This window comes from Eumetopias jubatus, unplaced genomic scaffold, assembly GCF_037043125.1.
Source record: "Eumetopias jubatus isolate StellerSeaLion01/CBP00866 unplaced genomic scaffold, mEumJub1_p1.0 scaffold_16, whole genome shotgun sequence".
Lineage (NCBI taxonomy): Eukaryota > Metazoa > Chordata > Mammalia > Carnivora > Otariidae > Eumetopias > Eumetopias jubatus.
In genome coordinates this window covers 65,305,710-65,314,902 of record NW_028274822.1, presented here as the reverse complement: position 1 = coordinate 65,314,902, position 9,193 = coordinate 65,305,710, and the positions used below count along the sequence as shown (strand labels likewise).

Sequence of the window (9,193 nt, the reverse complement as noted above, 5' to 3'; positions counted from 1 at the left end):
CCCACCCCCAGCAGACCTGGCCCTGGCCCTGAGTACACAGAGGGGGCCGGAGTGGGGAAGGAGCTGGGCCCTGCACTGGGCCCCACTCAGTTCCTCTGTGCAGGTGGCCAGGCAGGCTGGCCTATGAGGATATTCTAGAAAGCAGAAGAACCAGAAAGCAGGCCTGTGTGCCAGTCCCCCTGGCCCATTCAGTAGCTCTGTTCCTGCTTCTTGTCCCATTCCTTCCAAAGCTACCTCTGTTCTGACCAATGAGCCTAGGCAAGGGCTCCCCAACCTATCCCCTCACCTCCAGTCCTCAGCTTCTGCTGGCCCCCCCCACCTGTGAGGCTCAGGCTACGGTCACCGCAACCTATTTCTTGACTATTGCTGCACTTGACCTCAGGGGCTCAGGGTCATGTTGACCACAGCTGCCTGTTTACCCCTCACCAATGCCTCTGCAGCCCCCCTCAGGGCTGGTTGGGGTCCCCGGGGCCTCCCTTCCCACTCTGCACTTGATCCTGGGTAATCTGTCTGCCCATGATTTTGGGACTCTCTGCCACCAGCCATGACCTCATATCTGCAGCACCTGCAGGGTCATCAGCTCTTCACTGCAAAGGCTCTGTTCCTACCGTATCAGTCAGAAAACTTCGCCGCCCCTGTCTGCCCTGGCAGCCCAGCCCCACCCTTCCTGGCTCTCATACCACATCACAGATCTGGAGTCTGTCCACCATCACCCCCCACCCCCTCCCCAGCCTTTCCCAGGCTCCCTGCTGTGCCCCCACCATGGATGTTAGGGGCCTCCTTCACTTCACAGGTGAGGCTCGGAGGAGACAGAGCCCCTGGGTCACACAACCTGACTCCAGCAGGCCTGGGGAAGGAATCCAGGGCATTACTGTCTGCAATATTTTAATTACTGAGGGGAGGGGGGCAGGAATATGGTTAACAAGGCCCTAGGGACCAGCAGAACCAGATGCTGGAAGTCCCAGGGGGTCAGGTGACTCAGCAGAAATGGAGGGGTCTGTGGGGTTTGACAGAGTGCCAAATTCTCACCTCCCCTTGCACCTTCCAGAGAGGCTACAATGAATGAATGAATGAATGAATAGAGGGGATCCAGAAGTCTTCATGGCGGCCTGGGTCCAGGGCTGCCAAAAAACAGGGTTGGCAGCACCCTCAATCACACACACACACACACACACACACACGCACGGGCACAGAGCTACATAGTACCTAGGCCCCTGTGCGCTCAGGGGACACAGGTCCCCGTGGCTACCTTGCCATCTCCCTCTCAGCCCAGCCTGGATTCACACCAGAACCGCCCTCCCCACAATTTGCTGGGGAGGCCCCCAGGGCACCCAGAGTCCTAACTAGGCCCTAGGGTCCGGTGAGAACAGCATGCTGAGCAGAGGGATGCTGCCCACAGTGCACTGCCCATGACCCTGTGATGGCCACAGCCAGTTGTATGGGTGAAGGCACCGGGGTGAAAAAGGATGGAGTACAGTGGTGAGGAGCGCCAGCACAAGTGGGGAAGGTGGCAAGGACAGGAAAGCCAGGAAGGATGACTACGAGGGTCTTGAATGCCAAGCTGAGGAGGTGCATGGGCTGACCAGGGTGGGTGGTAGAGGCCCTGCCCTACCCAGGACCCTCAGCCCCAGACTCATTCACTCATCTACTCCTGCCTCCAACATCCCACATGTTTAGTACCTCTGAAAACTGAGTGACCCAGTCGTCCGGTGCTCAGGGCCCCTACTGTGGATCCAGGTGGACAGAAAACAGAGCCATTTAAACATGGGGGCGAGGAGCCTGAGTCACCTGCTGGGGGCTGGGGTGGCCAAGGAAGGTTGTCCTGCAGAGGAGGGATGAGTGGGAGCCGCCAGGCAAATGGTGTGTGTGTGGGAGGGGGGCATTCCCAGCAGGAGAAACTGCCTGAGCAAAGGCCCAGAGGGCTGAGGTTGTTGGGTAAAAGAAGACATGTCCAGAACGCAGTGTAGGGTGGGCTGGGACATCCAGTGGCTGAGGACTGGGGCACAGCAGAGAGCCACCCAGACCCCTGAAGAGCTTGAATGGGGGCGACCACGAGGAGGACAGATTCCTGCAGCTGTAGGGGTGGGGGCAGAGATAATAGCGACCTGGACTATGGCATAGAAGGGGTAGCCCTAGCGGTGAGGAGGACTGGGAACTGGCGGGTCCATAACCACACCTGCCTTTCCCTGACTGTGAGGGGACAGCTGTTTAGAGTACAGGGTGCAAGCCTGGTTCCTGACTCTGGTCTGGGCGCCTAGGCTTCTGCAGCCTTCATTCCACATCCTGTCAGCCCCTGCCCAGAAGCCAGTCCAAGCTGCTCAACCCACCAACACAGCGCAGTCCCCTAGAGCAGGTCCAGCACACTCAAGCCTACCGGCATTGCCCCGCCGGGGGTCCCCTGGGTCTCCATCCACCCGCCCCCCCCCCGCCCTACTGGAGTTCCGGGCCCCAGGCCAGATTCCCCGAGGCCTCGGTCGTTCCCACAGCCGTCCCGGGGGCCCTCTCCACGGAGCGTCGCTGGGGCCCCAGCGGTCGCTAGGCTGCCGGCTGGGACTCCCGACCAGGCCCGGCTCCGGTGGCGGTGGCAGTGGCGGTGCGGATGGCGGCGGAACCCGGGCGTCCGTGGGTGCAGGCGCGCAGTGCGTACCGCGCGAGCGAGGCGCTGCGACGGGCCGTTGGCCGCCGGCGAGACCACGGGCCGCAGCCCAAAGGGCCGGACCCTGAAGAAGCCCGCGCCCCGGGACGCCTGGCTCCCCTGCGGGGCCAGCTCCGGGCGGAGGCAGCGGCGCGGGCCGACGCGCCTCGGCTGCGGCGGCTGGTGGAGCGCGCAGGGGCCGCAGCGGGTGAGGCCCGGGCGCCGGAGGCCGCGGAACAAGCGGACGCGCGCAGCAGCGGCTCCACGTGCTCCGTGTGCGGGGAGCCGCGCGGCGGGGCCACCTACCCGGCCGGCGTCCTGGAGGTGAGCGAGCGGCGGCTGCAGGAGGGCCTGGCGGCTGTGCGCGCCGAGCTGGGCGTGGGGCTGGAGGCGCTGCGCGCGGAGCTGCGCGCCGAGCTGGACGCCCTGCGCCAGCTGCTGCCACCCCTGCCGCCACAGCAGCCGCTGCCGGCCCGCCGGGAGCCCCGCGCCGCCCCCCGCGCCGCTCCCCACGGCCCCGCCCTGCTGCGGGCACTCGGCACCATTAACGCCCTGGCCGCGGTCGCGAGGCCAGCCGACGACGCCCCTGACGGCCCTGCGGACGGTGGCGCGAACAGGGCCCCGGCCAGGAAGAACTTCAAGAAGACGCCGGTGCCGCCCGGGGCCCCGCAGGGCGGCGGGGATTGAGGGCGACCCCGCCGAGGGTTGCCGGGACCGGATGCTGGAAGCACCTTTGGGCAATGTATTTGTATGGACAGATCCAACACCCCCGTGGATGAAGAAGGGGCCTCAGACACCGCCTGCTAGCGTTCAGGCTTTGGGGTTGGGCGTCGGCGTGCGCGGAGGCTGGGGACTCCTGGGGATCACGTCTGGGGAGTGCAGATGGCTAAGCACAGCGCGGGGCTCAAGGCTGGAGACTGAGTCTGGGTAGGAGGAGGGGTGGAGCCCCTTTTGGCTCAGAGCTGCAGAAGGGTCTGGGTCAGGGGTGCAGCAGCCCCCGGGACAGCCTCCGGGAGAGCCCAAAGGTCTGTGTCAGGGAAGGGTGTTGGTTTTTCCTGTTCTGTGGTTTTTGTTTGTTTTTCTTAGGGGCCTTGGCCAGGAGGCAGAGCCTCCAAGCACTGAGATAGTGTGTGACCCACACATTACCCAACAGACTTTAGGGACACGTGGGTGGCTGGGACATCGTCATCTGGACACAGCCTCACTCAGGGCAATGCCTCGGGGATATACAGCCGCAGTCCACAGGGCTTCAACTGGACAGTAGCCTGGCCCTGGCCAGCCTCACTCTAGTGACAGACCCAGCCTCTCACTGGACAACTTTGCCGGCACACAGTGGCATCTAGTCTGAGCTTCGCTGTGGACGGTGACACCAATGACACTTAACCCTTCAGTTCACCTCCCCACAGGCTCTCCGGAAAGTGTCACCCTACGCTCAGGCTGCACAGCGAAACTTCCCAGTGTCACCTGGGCGCAGTTTCACTAGCTGTCCTTGTCACCAGGACCCACTCACCTAGCACAGCCTGCAGCAGAGCCCGGAGCCAGTAGCTCCTCACCTCCTGGCCACAGGGAAATGTCCGCTGAAGTCACCATTTAACACATACAGTGGCCTGGGGTCAGTCAGCCAGCTTGTTTTTTAAAATAAAATGTGTCGGGGCACCTGGGTGGCTCAGGTGGTTAAGCGGCTGCCTTCGGCTCAGGTCATGATCCTGGAGTCCCTGGATCGAGTCCCACATCAGGCTCCCTGCTCGGCAGGGAATCTGCTTCTCCCTCTGACCCTCCCCCCATCTCATGCGCTTTCTCTCTCTCTCATTGTCTCTCTCTCTCTCAAATACATAAATAAAAATCTTAAAAATAAATAAATAAATAAATAAAATGTGTCATCTTAGACTTTAGCAGGTGGTGTTTCTACGGCCTGCTAGTTTTTCTCCTTGGAAATGGGGGCACCTTCTCCCTCTCAGGGGAATCTGAGGAGGTCTGGTGTTCTGGGTGGGGGTCTGGGACTGGCTGTGATGGGGTAGGGGAGGGCCGCTCAGGGGTCTCCCTGTTGTAAGGCACACGGAGGCCTCAGTGGGGTTAGGGCAGGCGGAGAGGCAGTGCGCTCCCACCCCACCCCCACAAGATACCTGAGGCCAAGGTCACTCCGTGCATCGTTTATTGTGGGAAGGGGTCGAATCTGGCTCCTAGGGGCTCTGCCAGAGCCACAAGCTGAGCCCCAGGCCCAGCAGAGCCCCGTGCACACTGGCTAGGGATGGGGCGGGGGCCAAGGCTGCCTTACTGATGATAGTGCTGGGAGAGGCCAACACCCTGCGCCCCTGGAGAGGCTGCTGTGGTGGAAATTCTCCTTGAGCGGTGCGGGGCTCAGAGCCCGGCCTGGGGCACAGTCTGGAACTGGGCCACCTGAGGGTTAGTGGCAGAGACAGGTCAAGACGTGGGCTGCCCTCAGCTGCGGGAGGGAGGGAAGGAGGGAGGGAGGGAGGAGGGAGGGCCGCACTGCCCAGGGAAGGGGTGGTGGGCCCACTTGCGCGCAAGACGGGTACCCTGTCCTGTAAGACCATCCAGACATCCGCAGGCTGGCAGCTGGGCGTGGTCAGCGACCCTGAGTAGCGATGGTAGCAGGAGAGGCCGGAGGCATCCTGCAGCAGCGAGGCCCGCGGGAAGGTGGGTGCCAGATTCACCAAGATCCCTGGGCGGGGGAGGGGAGGCGGGATTGGAACGGGCGTCCCTGTGCCCAGCTGTCCCCAGCCTTCAGTACCCCCAGCCCCGGATGCGACCCCATGGCCCCTCACCACACTGGGACGCGTTCATCAGGGCTGATACAAGGGTGGAGAAGTTGCCTTGTCAGTGTCCTGCTCCTGGGGAGGAGACTCCAAGTGAGAGTGGCTCTGAGTGGACAGGTCTCCAAAGGGGGAACTCTGAGGGGATCTAGGGGGGATTGTAAGTGGCAAGAGGGTAGGCTCCCAGTAGGGGTCAGCTGGGACATCTGCTGGGGGGGAAGGTCAGCCCCCACTGACCCAGCAGCCCCAGGACCTCCGGCTGGCCCCCATTCTCCCACAGAACCCTTTAAATCCTACAAACCTTATGCACTCCCCCAACAGCTCCACTAAGACTCCATCGACAGGCCCACGCTGTCCCCCTTTGCAGACGTCTTTCCGGGAAGCACAAGGAGTCACAGAGCTCCTCTGTCCCTCCCTCACTACCGGGAGTCACATGACCCTCCCTCAGCACCAACAGCACTGTCAGCAAGGCCAGCCTCCCCCAGGCTCAGGTACCTCGTGTTCATGTGGAGCACGTGCATCTGGAGAGGCACAGATCATGAGAGGTATGGGCTGCCCCTTCCACGGGGCACCCCACCACCCTAGCCCCTGCCCAAGCCCAGCTCCATGGGGTGGCACTGCCCATCCTGGCTGTGCTTGGAGCCTCCTCGCCCAGGCTCCCCCAGTGGAAATGCTGCTGCAGGGCGTGGTAGGCAGGCAGGGGCAGCCTGTTGCCCCGAATCCCCAGGTGGCTCTGCGGGCCAGTGTCCATGCGGAGCAGCACTGAGGATAGGGCATCGCGTGACTGTCTCTTTCCCCTCACCACCCACCCTCGTGCTATTAGGGCCCAGGGTGCCAGCACAGGTCCCCTTCAGGCCCATCTGCTCCCTGGCTGGGTTTCCATGGAATCAGGACCTCATTTGGTGTCCAGGCCCCTCTGCGGGTCAGCAGACTGCAGGGCTAATAACCCACCCTGCAAGGACGGGGGAGAGGGTGGCCCCCCTGTGGCTCGAGTTTTGACCCACCACAGCTGTGTGTGATACTGGGGGGTTGTGATGACTTCTCAGGCATCCTGATGCTGGGCAGGGGGAGGGGGGGACGGGGCTCTGACTTCTGGGAATGTCCTGACTTCTGGTCCTAGGAGCAATGGCTGATTGCTATTGTTAGGGGGGGTCCTGACACCTGTATACGGGGGTGCATGACCCCTGTTGGGGGTGTCTTTACCAACACGTGTGGACCTTCCTGTGCTGACTGTGGAGGTTTTGATCCCTGTGTGTGTGTGGTGGGGGGGGGGGTAGTTCCCACTCCCAGGTGGGTTCCTGCTCCTGTCTGGGGGCGGGTCCTGGTCGCAGGGTACTGACCTGTATGGCCATCATTTTCCAGGGTCCATGGGCTTGGAGGTGCTGAGTTGTAGCCTTGGAAGATGAAAGGTCCCAGGGTGGGGTCCCGCTGGGCTAGGTGAAGGTCAATGTTGATGGGGGACTGGGCTGGGCCCCCACAAGCCAAGGCCATCTCCATCCAGTGGGTGGGGCCTGAGGGAACAAAGCCAGGGATCTGTGGGGGAGCAGGGAGGCAACTTGGGGGTACACAGAGGAAGGCGGTGCTCCTTCCCACACATACAGAGAACTGCCCAGCCTCAGGAAGCTCGTGCCTGCCCCCCACACACACCTAGACAGGTCACAACTGCCACACACCCTGACCTGGCCAGACCACAATGTTTGCAACACTCTCACACAGGGAAGCACCACCTGGGCTGGACCATACTCTGACAGTCGCCTGCAGGTAGCCTGCCCCACAGGGAACAGGGGTAAAATGGTCTCCTGGCACAAGGGTCCCAAGCTGGTCCCACACTGGGCACCTGTACCACCTGCTCACACATGGGCTGGCCACATTGACTGGCTTACAGGCCCCAGCGATACGAACAGCTTGGCACATGTGGCAGGACTGGAGGTCACACCAGCAGCAGACCCGGACACTCATGCAGGGGGCCGGTCACACACATGCCGGGGGCCGGTCACACACATGCCACCTGGTGCCCATACAGCCACTGTGACCCAGGACTCCAGACAGAAACCTGCAGAGACCACAGCAGCTCAGCATGCACATGGCTTTTGGGTCATGCTAGCACCAGACTGTCTAGCGGTCGCAGGACAAAGACATCCCACACAGCCTCACACGACACTCTGTCCTCACCACACTTCGGGTCCTGGGAGTCGTAGTACCAGGTGCCTGCAGACAGTGGACGGGACTGAGACGGGGCACAGCCATCTGGGTCCTCTCCGAGCTCCAGTCCAGCCAGGGTCCGGGAATGGGGGTGCAGGCCTTAGGCCAGAGGAGGCTAGCACAGACCCTGCTCTTCTGTCCCAGACCCCAACATCTCCTTCCCCAAGGAAACCCCCCAGTGGCAGGGTTTAACCGGGAGAAGGGGGAGCTACAAGGGAGCGTAGATTCTAGGACAGACAGGGTCCAGGTGCTCACCCTCTGTGTCCCCGCACACCACCAGTGGCGCAGTGAGGAAGGCGAGTGCAAAGCCCGGGGCCATGCTGCTGCAGTCACTGACTCCAGAGGGCTGGAAAGTGCCAGAGGACAGTGGGCAGGCGAGGAGGCTGTTTGTTAGTGGGGCGGGCTAGGGGCATGGCTGTCTTGTGGGCTCCCTGGCCGGCCCCTGCAGAGAGGCTCTGAGTGGGTGGTGTCCAGGCCGGGCCACCGGCAGGGAAGACAGAGGTCTGAGATCACCAGGCACAGGCCCCGATGCCAGGGCTGTGGCTGTGTGCCAGCAGCAATCGCTGGCACTCACTGGAGCAAAGCACTTTAAGGGGATTCTCTCAATTCCTGGAGGTGGCGCCACGATGCCCATTTAAAGATGAGGAAATGGAGGCTGGGGGCCAGGAGTGACATGCCAAGGCCACCAAGCAAGGACAGATCAAAGGGGAGGGCACCTTGAATCCCAGTGCTCTTGGCTTTTGAGGCTGGGGTGGGAGGGTGTCCTTCCCCTATTTTGTGGGCCTGGGACCACTCCCTGCCCCAAGACCATAGCCTCTCTTGTACAGGTGTCCCCCTGCACACCTGGGGCGAGGCTTCCTTTGGGGGATCATGCTACCATCTGGGAAGCCGCAGCTCTCCCACTCTGCCTCCACCCCCCAGGTGGGGACTTCAGGCTTCCGCAACAGCTCCTGAGGCCCTGACCCCAGACTGTGGCCTGAGCCTCAATTCCCTCAGTTTGCTCTCCTGGAAAGTGGGGCTGATTTCTCTGTCCCTTGGTGTAACCGGGAAGGTAACGGTTTGGAAAGAGCGCTGTATCTGGGCACGTGTGTGCCTGTGGACGTGAGCACGACTGGGCCAGTGGAGTGAAGGGAGGGCGGTGAGGTGAGGTGATACCTCTTTCCAACCTCCAGAGAGCCAGGCTCTTCTCACTTTGGGGAAGGGGTGTTGTCAGCAATGCTGATGGCACTCAGGACCCCTCAACGCCCCAGCAGGTGTGTTCAGGAATGAGGGACCTGTCCTCAAAGCTCCTATCCCAACCAAAGGACGCCCTGTTCCTTTCCTAACCCTGGCCCCTCACCCATCCAGCCCCTGGGCCCCCAATGCCTGGCCTGGAGCCAACTGCCACGATGCTGGGTTAGAGGTTGAATCCCCTGGGCACCCCTTTGTTCCTCTATCACAAACTGGAAAATTACTGAGAGGGCAATGGTCAGAGAGCAGAAGGAACAGGGGCATCTTGGAGCCTAGCGCCTGGCCTGGCTTGCACATATGCTCCAACCCCTCCAACCACCCATCACCACCACTGCGTCTTGCAGCCCCAACT

The 9,193-nt window shown here is 62.1% G+C and overlaps 2 protein-coding genes across 2 annotated transcripts; one reads left to right on the top strand and one right to left on the bottom strand.

Annotated features, from left to right (window-relative positions):
- The first annotated feature begins 2,599 nt into the window (after window positions 1–2,599).
- Window positions 2,600–3,322, top strand: LOC148162288 (protein FAM246B-like). Its single transcript, XM_088019620.1, has one exon. It carries the CDS (start codon window positions 2,600–2,602, stop codon window positions 3,320–3,322), a length of 723 nt encoding a protein of 240 aa, XP_087875746.1.
- Window positions 3,323–4,772: 1,450 nt separating this feature from the next.
- On the bottom strand, window positions 4,773–9,157 carry LOC114202628 (carbonic anhydrase 15-like). Its single transcript, XM_028095923.1, has 4 exons — window positions 7,867–9,157; window positions 7,582–7,617; window positions 6,750–6,920; window positions 4,773–5,318 (listed from the first exon to the last, which is right to left on the bottom strand). The coding sequence occupies exons 1-4, from the start codon at window positions 7,928–7,930 to the stop codon at window positions 4,816–4,818; spliced, it is 774 nt and encodes a 257-aa protein (XP_027951724.1). The 5' UTR covers window positions 7,931–9,157; the 3' UTR covers window positions 4,773–4,815.
- Between the last annotated feature and the right edge of the window lie 36 nt (window positions 9,158–9,193).

Bases quoted from the DNA above. Each gene is read 5' to 3' on its own strand.
- LOC114202628 (XM_028095923.1), bottom strand. From the start codon at position 7,930: ATGGCCCCGGGCTTTGCACTCGCCTTCCTCACTGCGCCACTGGTGGTG. The intron at 7,618-7,866 runs GTGAGCACCTGG...CACTGTCTGCAG, and splicing joins GGTGTGCGGGGACACAGAGG to GCACCTGGTACTACGACTCC. The intron at 5,319-6,749 runs GTCAGTACCCTG...TCCCCCGCCCAG, and splicing joins GGAAAATGATGGCCATACAG to GGATCTTGGTGAATCTGGCA.
- LOC148162288 (XM_088019620.1), top strand. From the start codon at position 2,600: ATGGCGGCGGAACCCGGGCGTCCGTGGGTGCAGGCGCGCAGTGCGTAC.